Source organism: Oncorhynchus mykiss, chromosome 4 (genome assembly GCF_013265735.2).
Source record: "Oncorhynchus mykiss isolate Arlee chromosome 4, USDA_OmykA_1.1, whole genome shotgun sequence".
Taxonomy (NCBI): Eukaryota; Metazoa; Chordata; class Actinopteri; order Salmoniformes; family Salmonidae; genus Oncorhynchus; species Oncorhynchus mykiss.
Window position 1 is genome coordinate 31,250,668 of NC_048568.1, and position 14,002 is coordinate 31,264,669.

At 41.2% G+C, this 14,002-nt stretch overlaps 1 protein-coding gene across 1 annotated transcript; it reads right to left on the reverse strand.

Annotated features, from left to right (window-relative positions):
* Positions 1 to 6,958: 6,958 nt before the first annotated feature.
* On the reverse strand, positions 6,959 to 8,477 carry LOC110522491 (thyroxine 5-deiodinase-like). The gene has a single exon (XM_021600922.2). The coding sequence runs from the start codon at positions 8,369 to 8,371 to the stop codon at positions 7,568 to 7,570; it is 804 nt and encodes a 267-aa protein (XP_021456597.1). The 5' UTR covers positions 8,372 to 8,477; the 3' UTR covers positions 6,959 to 7,567.
* Positions 8,478 to 14,002: the final 5,525 nt, after the last annotated feature.

A 14,002-nucleotide genomic window follows, 5' to 3' on the forward strand; every position in this document is an offset into this window, starting at 1 on the left:
TGGAAGCACCTGTATCCTCGTTTTCTCCATTAGTTTGGCAGTTACTTGTATGTTCATATGTGTAAGAGATCATATATAATCTACAAAATGCTGGTGATATTTATAATACTTGCAAGTACACACTCCATTCTATAGAAATATGTGGTCATAATTTTGTAGGTTGCCATGGCACACTTATGGAAGCCTAGGCTGATTGTTCAGCTATTTTATTTGGAATTTGTGTTTTTTAACCTTTTGTTTTTGAGTAGGTAATCAAGTACTGATCATTTTAATCTAGTAATTTTGAGACTAAATGTTAAAATAGGGTAAGAAATTGTACTTTCCTGTCATCAACAAAGTATAGAAAGATGTTTGTTTTCTTTTGAGTATACCTGCATTGAATACCTGCATTGAAATGTTTCACCTACTATCTCCGGGAGGACTACAGAGGACCACAAAGTACAGAAATGGGGGACACTCGCATGTTTTACTCAGGAGGATTCCTTCATAGTTTCAAGAGGGGTAAACCGTAAAATTGACTTATTCAACTTGGAATCCTACAGAAAAAGCTCAAACATCGAGGACAATAAGGCGGTAGGAATTCCATTCGTAAGCCAAAAGAGGCCACACAGAACTGTACATCTCCCCCTCTTCCCGGTCTTGCTGTTTTCCACATATACTGACAACAGTCACAGTAATCTCCTTTTATGTACTCTGGACATAAGTTCAGCACCCATCTCTCTAATGACCGTCAGGTCACTAATGGCTACTCAGGGCTATTACTGTCCCTCTAACCACTCCGAATTTAATGCAAATGCCATCTAAAATCACATCACACACTCATCAAAACATTATTATGCTTTTAAAACTCACCTCACTGTGATTGATCAATCTGAAGAAAGAAGCTCAACAACAGGCTGAAACTGAGTGGAAAACATGGTCATTGTGGATGTTGTTTCAAAGCCAAACACAACAAAAATGAACAGCACTTTCTAAGGTGATGATTCATTCAAAACACTCATACACATATCAGAGCTGATGGATAAGCATAAGCCTACTATATATGAGCTCAAAACTGAAAAAAAAACAAATGAAAATACTGATTGTTCAATTACAGCCTACAATACTTAGCCTACCGCATTTTACAACGGCAGAAAAACATTTATAAAACATAGATCTAAGATGTCTTTGGTACATAGTTGCTCTAGCCTGTACTCCAAAAGTAAACAAATTATAGTAATCGCCTTTAAGTGTGGACTGTATTATTGAGCATACTAGATGGACTGATTATCTAATGCTATGCTCAACTTTCTATCCATGATTCTGAGAGAGAACGTATAGCCCTAGGCAATGCTGTTGGTTAATTGATTGTGCTGCCGGTTTATTGATTGTGCAGGGCTGCTTTGATTTAGCCAACAATTATAGTGAATTTGATTTTGAATGACCAAGTAATAGGGTCTTTTTTTATATTTCAATAATGAATAGGCTGACACATGATTTTATAAACAGAATACATTCTATCACCACAGTGCGTTTACATCTCCTCTCTCTCCTCCATTCCTATCTCTAGCGCACAGAGACAACAGTTTTTTTTATTAAATATGTTTAGTAGTGAAAACAAGTTGCTTTCGATGTTCCCGAACATATTTCACTTGGTCTACCAAATGAACCATTGGGTAGCTGCAGGAACAGGATTGGCGAGCCCATGACCTACACAGTTTGGGAGCAATATCACCTGTCACGCAACGAGAGGCTGCCTGCTCCTCAAACAGTGTCTGATGCATGGAGTGAAATAGGCTGTGTTCTTTTCAAACCAGACATTTCTACATGCAATTCCATGTGAAAGCAGAATTTTGATGGTTGCCACTTGCCACTAAAAAGAGGAGGATCAGAGCTGCATTTAAGCACATGCTCCACTCTAAAGCCAGTAGCCGACCCCGTATGACTGAAAAACAGGAAGTGTCCTCCATTCCCTATTTGAGTGCATACGGATGACATGTCTTTATTCCCCTGCCTCTGTTCCTGCCCATTTCATAATGGGCCATTCCGAATCAAATGTTACATATTAGTAAAGACAAGATTAAACTGAGAATAGTCTTATGGTTGAAAATATGATCACTTGATGAGAGAACAGCGTGTGTAGCCTGAGGTAAGAACAAGCATTTTTTGAGACCTTTTGAAATCATCGATATCCTATAGTCACATCATACTGCCAATATATGATTTGATATCTAAGACATTCTAAGGTTTGTATCACTCAACTAAAGTTGCCAAATAACTCTAAACCAAGCATATATACAGGGCTTTCGGGAAAGTATTCAGACCTCGGGACTTTTTCCACATTTTGTTACGTTACAGTCTTATTCTAAAATGGATTTAAAAATTATAATCTTCAGCAATCTAACTACAAAACCCCATAATGACAAAGCGAAAACAGGTTTTTACATTTTTTTTCTTCAAATGTGTTAAAAAGGAAAGAAATCACCTTATTTACCTAAGCATTCAGACCCTTTGCTATGATACTCGAAATTGAGCTCAGGTGCATCCTGTTTCCGTTGATCATCCTTGAGATGTTTCTACAACTTGATTGGAGTCCACCTGTGGTACATTCAATTGATTGGACATGAGGGCCCACAGTTGACAGTGCATGTCAGGGCAAAAACCAAGCCATGAAGTCGAAGGAATTGTTCGTAGAGCTCAAAGAAAGGATTGTGTTGAGGCACAGATCTGGGAAGAGTACCAAAAAATGTCTGCAACATTGAAGGTCCCCAAGAACACAGTAGCCTCCATCACTCTTAAGTGGAAGAAGTTTGGAACCTTGCTAGAGCTGGCCGCCCGGCCAAACTGAGCAACCGTGGGAGAAGGGCCTTGGTCAGGGAGTTGACCAAGAACCCAATGGTCACTCTGACAGAGCTCCAGAATTCCTCTGTGGAGATGGGTGAACCTTCCAGAAGGACAACCATCTCTGCAGCACTCCACCAATCAGGCCTTTATGGTACAGTGGCCAGACCAAAGCCACTCCTCAGGAAATGGCACGACAGCATGCTTGGAGTTTGCCAAAAGGCACCTAAAGGACTCTCAGACCACGAGAAACAAGATTATCTGGTCTGATGAAACCAAGATTGAATTATTTGGCCTGAATATCAAGTGTCACGTCTGGAGGAAACCAGGCACCGCTTGTCACCTGGCCAATACCATCCCTACAGTGAAGCATGGTGGTGGCATCATCATGCTGTGGGATGTTTTTCAACGGCAGGGACTGGGAGACTAGTCAGGATCGAGGGAAAGATGAACGGAGCAAAGTACAGTGAGATACTTGATGAAAACCTGCTCCAGAAAACTCAGAACCTCAGACTGGGGCAAAGGTTCACCATCCAACAGGACAACAACCCAGAGCACACAGCCAAGACAATACAGGAGTGGCTTAGGGACAAGTCTCTGAATGTCCTTGAGTGGCCCAGCCAGAGCCCAGACTTGAACCCAATCGAAAATCTCTGGAGAGGTGCTTCAACAAGGAACTGATTAAAGGGTCTGAATACTTAAGTAAATGTGATATTTGTTTTTTGTGTGTAGATTGATGAGGTGAAAAAATATGTTTAATCCATTTTAGGATAAGGCTGTAAAGTAACAAAATGTGGAAAAAAGTGCAGGGGTCTGAACATCTTCCGAATAGAGCCCAAGTCAAAAGTTTGAACTCTCATTCAATGTTTATTTTTATTTTTACATTGTTCCACATTGTAGAATAGTAGTGAAGACATCTAAACTATGAAATAACACACATGGAATCACGTAACCCTAAAAAGTGTTAAACAAGTCAATATATATTTTATATTTGAGATTCTTCAAAGTAGCCACCCTTTGCCTTGATGACAGCTTTGCACACTCTTGGCAACCAGCTTCATGAGGAAGGCTTTTCCAACAGTTTTGAAAGGGTTCCCACATATGTTGAGCACTTGTTGGCTGCTTTTCCTTTACTTTACGGTCCAACTCATCCCAAACCATCTCAAATGAGTTGAGGTCAATCTACCCATGCTAGATTAGGGAGACATAATTTATAGATTGGCAGTTAATGGTGCTCTCGAGCGACTAGATGTTCTTTACCATTCGGCCATCAGATTTGCCACCAATGCTCCTTATAGGACACATCACTGCACTCTATACTCCTCTGTAAACTGGTCATCACTGTATACCGTCGCAAGACCCATTGGTTGATTCTCATTTATAAAATCCTCTTAGGCCTCCCTCCCCCTGATCTGAGATATCTACTGCAGCCCTCATCCTCCACATACAACACCCGTTCTGCCAGTCACATTCTGTTAAAGGTCTCCAAAGCACACATTCCTGGGTCGCTCCTCCTTTCAGTTTGCTGCAGCTAGCGACTGGAACGAGCTGCAACAAACACTCAAACTGGACAGTTTTATCTCAATCTCTTCATTCAAAGACTCAATCATGGACACTCTTACTGACAGTTGTTGCTGCTTTGTATGATGTATTGTTGTCTCTATCTTTTTGATCTTTGTGCTGTTGACAATAATGTTTGTACCATGTTTTTGTGCTGCTACCATGTTGTTATGTTGTGTTTCTACCATGCTGTGTTGTCATGTGTTGCTGCCTTGTTATGTTGTTGTCTTAGGTCTCTCTTTATGTAGTGTTGTGCCTTGTTGTGATGTGTGTTTGGTCCTATATTCATACTGTTTTAAAAAAAATAAAAATATCCCAGCCCCTGTCCCCGTAGGAGGCCTTTTGCCTTTTGGTAGGCCGTCCATGTAAATAAGAATTTGTTCTTAACTGACTTGCCTAGTTAAATAAATGTTCAATAAAAATTGTGGAGGCCAGGTCATCTGATGCAGCACTCAATCACTCTCCTTGGGGTCAAATAGCCCTTACACAGCCTGGAGGTGAGTTTTGGGTCATTATCCTGTTGAAAAATAAATTGTAGTCCCACTAAGCTCAAAACAGATGGGATGGTGTATCGCTGCAGAATGCTGTGGTAGCCATGCTGGTTAAGTGTGCCTTGAATTCTAAATAAATCACAGACACAATGTCACCATCAAAGCACCATCCCACCACCTCCTCCATGCTTCATGGTGGGAACCACACATGCTGAGATCATTCGTTCACCTACTCTCCATCTCACAAAGACAGCGGTTGGAACCAAAAATCTAATTTGTACTCCTCAGACCAAAGGACAGATTTCCACCGGTCTAATGTCCATTGCTCATGTTTCTTTACCCAAGCAATTATCTTCTTATTATTGGTGTCCTTCAGTAGTGGTTTCTTTGCAGCAATTGACCATGAAGGCCTGATTCACGCAGTCTCCTCTGAACACTTGATGTTGAAATGTGTCTGTTACTTGAACTTTGTGAAGCATTTATTTGGGCTGCAATCCGAGGTGCAGTTAACTCTATTGAACGTATCCTCTGCATCAGAGGTAACTCTGGGTCTTCCTTTCCTGTGGCGGTCCTCATGAGAGCCAGTTTCATCAAAGAGCTTGATGGTTTTTGCAACTGCACTTGAAGAAAGTTTCAAAGTTCCTGAAATTTTCCAGATTGACTGACCTTCATGATGGACAGTCTTTTCTCTTTGCTGATTTGAGCTGTTCTTGCCATAATATGTTATTTTACCAAACAGGAATATATTCTGTATACCAAACCTACCTTGTCACAACACAACTGATTGGCTCAAATGCATTAAGAAGGAAAGAAATTCCACTAATTAACTTTTGACAAGGCACACCTGTTAATTGAAATGCATTCCAGGTGACTACCTCATGAAGCTGGTTGAGAGAATGCCAAGAGTGTGCAAAGCTGTCATCAAGGCAAAGGGTGGCAACTTTGAAAAATCTCAAATATATTTTGATTTGTGTAACACTTTTGTTTACTACATGATTTCATACATGTTATTTCATAGTTTTGATGTCTTCACTATTATTCTACAATGTAGAAAATAATACAAATAATGAAACAAATGAGTAGGTGTGTCCAAACTTTTGACTGGTACTGTATATTTATAGATTTTTTAAATATTTTGTGCACTTTGAGATTATACAAGAATAATGAAAAGTGCTTTACAAATGTAATAAATTATTATTATTATAAGTCTCTCCTGGGTCAGGTTCTTTCTACCTGGCATTACATCATATGTTAAATAGCCCTGTTTCATAACCCTAAGTCCCCACCCCTCATAAATCACACAATTTTTACCTTCTCTCAAACTGGTGAAACAGCCCGTCATTCACAGACAACCCCCACAAACGTAATCACAATACACCTAATCATGTTTGCAGCACATCTAATCATGTTAGCAGCACATCTAATCATGTTTGCAGCACAGCTAATCATGTTTGCAGTACACCTAATCATGTTATCAGCACATCTAATCATGTTTGCAGTACACCTAATCATGTTTGCAGTACATCTAATCATGTTTGCAGTACATCTAATCATGTTTGCAGCACATCTAATCATTTTTGCAGCACATCTAACTAATCATGTTAGCAGCACATCTAATCATGTTTGCAGTACATCTAACTAATCATGTTTGCAGTACACCTAATCATGTTTGCAGCACATCTAATCATGTTTGCAGTACATCTAACTAATCATGTTTGCAGTACACCTAATCATGTTTGCAGTACACCTAATCATGTTTGCAGTACACCTAATCATGTTTGCAGTACACCTAATCATGTTTGCAGCACATCTAATCATGTTTGCAGTACATCTAACTAATCATGTTTGCAGTACACCTAATCATGTTTGCAGTACACCTAATCATGTTTGCAGTACACCTAATCATGTTTGCAGCACATCTAATCATGTTTGCAGCACATCTAATTATGTTTGCAGCACATCTAATCATTGCAGCCTAATCAATGATTGAACTTGCACATGAAGTGTGCAAATGGTATTGAAAAGATTTGACTGACATAAATAGGCCTTGACCTATGTGTCAGTAAGACGCTTTCAGGAGTCATAAGATCAATGTGTTCTAACATTTTATTACAAATATTTGTTCAGTAAAATATACACAATTTACAGAACATTTTGTTGAGGACATTGCTAGTCGCCAAGTACTCTAGTATCAAATAACATCAGTATCAGTTTCCTGGTTTAAAACCCTTTCAAAACTGAACTTCACAACAACACTAGAGTAAAAGGTATTAGCCTTTCAGACACACACACACACACACACACACACACACACACACACACACACACACACACACACACACACACACACACACTTTCAAGGTAGAGCCATAGAAAAATAAAGTGATCATAATCAAATGATGCTCAAACTGAAATGAGTCAAAATGTTGCAGAGGTTCAAATCAACAGGACATATCCTTACAAAAACAAAGAACCAAACAAAAAATGAGGAACAAGACAGCAGAACTGCAAAGCCTATCATGCCTTTTACATCATAATAAACATGTCAAATGTCTGTCTGCGTCCTGTTATAACGCTTCTGAACCAAAACAACATGTAGAGGCATATGTGCAGTGTGTCAAGAGTTTGTAGCAGCATCTGAATACTTATTTGATGTGTGGACACTTTACGCGCCGCAGGTAATGGTTATCTTTAAGTTAAACGTGGACCACCACTGTTCTGGAATTCTCCAAATCGTTCCGGTATTGCGCGAGCCAGTTCCTCAACTCTGATATCCGGTAGCCCTCTGGTCCTCTGGCCCCCTGATACACGACCCGCTCATCCCTCAGGATATAAAGTCTCTCAAAATAGGCTCCATACGCCGCGTTAGACGAGTTGTCCATATTATCCACCACCACGTTGCTGCCGGGCACCTCAGAGTGCATCAGCTGAGCGGCTTTCAGTCTGTCTTCTAGACAACAGTGCTTGGGTATCTGGTACGGCGCATCGGAGCTCACCCAGCCGTCAGAGGGATGCGCCTCCTCGATGTATACAAGCAGAGAGTCAGCGATGTCCGCGTACTGGCTCGCGACGCGCTGAAACGCGGCCAAGCGCGTCATAAACGGTGGTCAGGAGCAACTACCGAAGTTGAGGATGAGAGGTCTCCTCCCTTTCGCATAGTCCAGGACTCTGACCCTGCGCCGGTCCTTCAGCTGCACCACCTCTGTGTTGGGCGCGATACATCCAAGGTGCGCTGATTTGAAAAAGTCTAATTTTTGTCCATACCACACGGCTCTGAGCGACTCCAGGGTGAACATCTTGTTGGAGTCGGAGACGCAAACGGGCGGGTCATCGCGGCTGCTGCCCTGCTCCCTCATCTTCAGCAGCACCTTCCTCCTGATGCACAGGAAGTCCAGGAGCCACAGCATCAGCGCTGCCAGGAGGAATCGGGGCAGAAAAACCAGACAGAGGGCTGCGTGTTTCAGGGCCCGCACTGTCAGGACACCTGCAGTCTCCTGCATCTCGCCCTCACGATTATATCCGGCCGGCAAGACAGACAGGCAGGCAGGCAGATAGAGACAATGGTATCAGTCACCTTTTCCCATCTGTTTTCAGCCTCTGCCTATCAGAGTTGTGCTTTTTATAGGAGCAGCAGGATTTGAATGAAAAAAACAACCCGCCTCCACAGCTAGTGCCGCCCTCTCACATGGCGGGGATTACCTCCAGTCAACTCTCACCGGTTCTCATGGGAGAGGGGGAGAGAGAGGAGAAAGAGAGAGAGGGAGGGAGAGATAAATAGAGACTGTGTGTGTGTGTGTGTGTGTGTGTGTGTGTGTGTGTGTGTGAGGGAGGGAGAGAGGAACACGGCCGCGGGTCCGTTTTTTTTTGCGGACTCGTCACGTCATAACTGGCACTTATTTCGGGGTGAATCAATGTAGTTACAGGTAAATGATCTCCAAATGGAGAAATAGCATACTTTACAACACCTGTTTGTCGGAAAGGGATAAGGAACAAGGTGAAATTATATATGGCACAAATGTGCTCAGAATTCACACATTTGGGGCACAAAAACATAGCCACCTCTTTTCAAATCAAGCATGACGATGAAGACTGGACTCTGGATGCCTATATTTTGTGATTAAGATAAATGAGACTGTTGTGATCCTTTTCAGAAGAAATACGCATTTCATGTTCATGCTGTTGCATCGGGAAGAGTGCCTAAATGGGCCAAGAGCAATTAATTATTTTTTGTTGACAAATTTGAACGCCTGCCCAATCTTTAAATGTATTCAAGGCCTGTTAATGACTTGTCTCACGAAACTAGGTTCATTAAAACATGACAAGTCTTAAAAGCTTTTTTATCGGTGTATTTCAGCCCATGGGTTTTACATTCACCAAATCATTTCACACTAGACGGCGCTCTCCCATACCAATGATGTGCAGTGCGCATTGGGCACCTTAAAAAAAAACATCGGTTATTTGAGGTCAGTATCCTACTCTCTCTCTCTCTCTCTCTCTCTCTCTCTCTCTCCTTTCCCAATGCGACTCTTTATTACCCGATTCCTTCACAGAGCAATAAGATTACTCAGCCCAATAGAACTGGGCTAATCAATAATATCAGTTAAGTGATGTTACAGACAAGGGAATGGATTATCCAGTTATTGCGCTGAGGAACTAATCAATCATACGTGTCTGGTCACAAGAGGTGTTGAATAATCGGACCAAATAATTTAGTAAACCTATAAAAAATACTGACCTTTTTATTTCCATGAACTGATTCCGACTCGCATATAATGTGATGAAATAACTCATTCAAGTAGGAAAATTAGGGCTAGAATGTGCTGATTCGTGTCGAGGTAAAAACTATACAAAACGCAATTCTCCTGCACTCAGTATGTACAGTATGATAACATGCTTTATTGCTAATCAACAATGGTTGATATAACTTTGTTATGAGGTCATGACATTTTGATTAGACAAAAGTTGGTAAGATAGAGAGAGATGCAGTATGAGAGATGCATGTTGATGATGCGGCTAGTGCGTGACCTCCGCTTTGCAAGCGTCATTACGCGCTGGGTGCGTTTACACCGACATATATACAGGCCTATAATAATCTCTGTTAAATTGTATGGAATCAGGACCTGTTTCAATTGATCTCCATTTAAAACAGCCGTTTTCAATTCTAACCAAATTCGACATATCTAATGTATGTAAGGTACTGAATTTCAAGAACATATTCCATTACAAAGACCATGGAGATTTTTCGAAATCCTCAAAGCAGGGCAGTGATTGGTAGATTGGTAACACCAACAAAGAAGACATTGCCTATCTCTTTAAGCATTTAGTAAGTTAATAATTATGCTATTAATTATTATGCTAATAATTATGTATTAAACCACCCAGACACAACAAAGATGCAGCCAACCTACTGAACTGAGCTGCAAGACAAGAATGAAAGTACTCAGGGATGTCAACATGAGGCCATTGGTGTTACTAAAACAGCTACAGAGTTCAATAACTGTGATGGGAGTAAAAAAAAAGAGGATGGATCAACAGCATTGTAGTGACTCCACAATAGTGACCTAAATGACAGAGTGAAAAGGAGAATACAAACATACAGAATACAACTATTCTAAAACATGCACCCTTCATGCAACAAGGCCCTACAGGCACACTGCAAAAAAAAAAAAAAAACATTTTGAAGGAGTAGTGGCTGCATCATGGTATGTGTATGCTTGACATCTGGAATGACTGGGGAGTTTTTCAGGATAAAAATAAATGGGATGGACCTAAGCACAGGCAAAATCCTAGAGGAAAATCTGCTTCAGTCTGCTTTCCACCAGACGCTGGGAGACAAATTCACCTTTCAGCTGGACAATAACCTAAAACAAAAGGCCAAATATACACTGGGTTGCTTACCAAGAATACAATGAATGTGGCCAAGTTACAGTTATGACTTAAATCAAATTTAAGCCCACTTTGTAGCACAATTTCTGTGGGAAGAAATCCAAGGGGCGTGAATACTTATGATAACCTGTGCATTAGGAAAGTATTCAGTACAGCCTTATTCTAAAATGTATTGAATAGTTTTTTTCCCTTCATCAATCTACACACAATACCCCATAATGACAAAGCAAAAACAGGTTTTTAGAAATGTTTGCTAGTTTATATTTAAAAAAAAAAGGATATTACATTTACATAAGTATTCAGACCCTTAACTCTGTACTTTCTTGAAGCACCTTTGGCAGTGATTACAGCCTTGACTCTTCTTGGGTATGACGCTACAAGCTTGGCACACCTGTAATTGGGGAGTTTCTCCCATTCTTCTCTGCAGATCCTGTCAAGCTTTGTCAGGTTGGATGGGGAACGTCGCTGCACAGCTATTTTCAGGTCTCTCCAGAGATGTTCAATCACGTTCAAGTCCATGCTCTGACTGGGCCACTCAAGGACATTCAGAGACTTGTCCCGAAGCCACCCCTGCATTGTCTTGTGTAAGGGCGTTCGTCTGTAGGAGGAAGAGAAGCGGACCAAAGCGCAGCGTGGTGGTTATTCATGTTTTAATAAATCACTACACATGAACAAACTAACAAAAACAAGAAATGTGAAAACGCAAAACAGTCCTATCCTGTGACACCAAACACAGTGACAGGAACAATCACCCACAAACACACAGTGAAACCCAGGCTACCTAAGTATGATTCTCAATCAGAGACAACTAATGACACCTGCCTCTGATTGAGAACCATACTAGGCCGAAAACATAGAACTGCCCCAAAACATAGAAAAACAAACATAGACTGCCCACCCAACTCACGCCCTGACCATACTAAATAAATACAAAAACAAAGGAAATAGAGGTCAGAACGTGACATCTTGGCTGTGTGCTCTGGGTTGTTGTCCTGTTGGATGGTGAACCTTTGCCCCAGTCTGAGGTTCTGAGTGCTCTGGAGCAGGTTTTCATCAAGTATCTCTCTGTACTTTGCTCCGTTCATCTTTCTCTCAATCCTGACTAGTCTTCCAGTCCCTGCCGCTGAAAAACATCCCTACAGCCTGATGCTTTCACCACCATGCTTCACTGTAGGGATGGTCCCAGGTTTCCTCCAGACATGATGCTTGGCATTCAGGCCAAATAGTTCAATCTTGGTTTCATCAGACCAGATAATCTTGTTTCTCATGGTCTGAGAGTCTTTAGGTGCCTTTTGGGAAACTCAGAGTGAGCTGTCGTGCCTTTTACTGAGGAGTGGCTTCCGTCTGGCCATTGTACCATAAAGGCCTTATTGGTCGAATGCTGCAGAGATGGTTGTCCTTCTTTCAGTACTAGAGTAATTTTCCTATCCCTTGATTGGGTAGACAACATGTCAGTTCATGCTACAAGAGCTCTGATAGGTTAGAGGACGTCCTCCAGAAGTGGTCATAATTACTGTGTAAGTCTATGGAATGGGGTGAGAACCAAGAGCATCCTAGGTTTTGTATTGAAGTCAATGTACCCAGAGGAGGACGGCAGCTAGCTGTTCTCCGGCTACCCCATGGTGCTACTCTACAGATTATTGAGGATATTGTAGACCTTCATTGTAAAATTATATAACAGTGTGTTTTAATCAATTATTTGGTGACATGAATATATTTAGTATATTTTTATTTAAAAGGATAACTTTTTCAATGTTTTACCATTTTTATGAAATCCACAATTCAGTCCCTGAATAATTTATGCCAATAGAGTTAACCTCGTAATAATGCATTGTTGTGTCATTTTAGAGTTGGAGATTGACACATCTGCATGTTGCACTTTTCATTTTTCAATAAACAATGCTATATTTTTCTAGGAGGTTTTTGGAGGCCTATGCATAGTCTCGTCCACCAGCCGTCTCTCTCTTAAGCCTGGGGACGAGGTTAGTCTATACATAAAACTTTTAGATATTTTAAATGTATGACTCTAAACACAGGCCTGCTATATAATTATTGAACAGTATCACATAATCAAATAGAAACCTCCAAAGGTGTCTGTTTGGTTAAGAGAGGGGATGTTGCTGATCTTGTTAATTGATCTTGTTAATTGATCTCATGTGGCAGATGTGCTTTTACAAACAACACTTAGTTGCCTGACAAACCAAATGGGACATTGTTTACTAACTCACAAGTGCTATAATCCTGGGTTATTAGCTCAGGCTAATGCGGTCTGGACTTCTGAAGAAGACCCGGGTCTCTGCACCAGTCTGCTACATTGGTACCTGAGCGGTGGATAGGTGAAGAGACTTGGTGAACACACAGGCACACTTGCTAGAACCGTTTGAATCCAGAGAAAACAGAGGTCAGAAGCGAGTAAGCCTGTGAACAGGGTCGACAGGGTCAAGTGGCCTAAGGAATAATTCAGTGAATGTTCCTGAGTGGTGACATGAATCTACTTGAAAAACTATGGCAAGACTTGAAAATTGCTGTAGCCATGATCCCCTACATCTTGACAGCGTTTGAAGAATTTTGAACAGAATTATGGGCAAATATTGCACAATCCAGGTGTGCAAAGCTCTTAGTGACTGACCCAAGAAGACTCAGAGCTGTAATATCTGTTTATATACAACGATCGGGATGTGCCCAGCAGGCTCTGTCCATTATTCTTTATCATTGAGATGGAGTCAAGCTAAACCAGACATCTTTCTGTGTCTCTGTGTTCCTGGGTTCTGTGACTGTCACACTCTTCAACTCCTAACACGTCCAGTAGAGCCTCAAGTAGCCCTTCATCACCCCTTATAGACCTAGTTTCAACACAAAAGAGACGTGTGTAAAGTAAACAACTTAAACTCTTAATCTCTCTCTCACACACACACACACACACACACACACACACACACACACACACACACACACACACACACACACACACACACACACACACACACACACACGCACAATAATTCAATAGCCACAGTTGCTGTTTCACATTCTCAGAGATCCCTCTGGCTGAATGCTAAGGCTTTTTGATATATGTGCCTGGCCTGACTCCTTGTTTTAAAAAAAAAATTAATGTCTTGTGGCACTTTTTAATTTGCTGCTGTGGCTCGTCAGTGAATGTGTCACTACGAGCTGGGTGCACTTGATCTCCATTTCAAACAGCTGTTTTCAATTCTAACCAGATTGGATATATCTTAACATAGGCT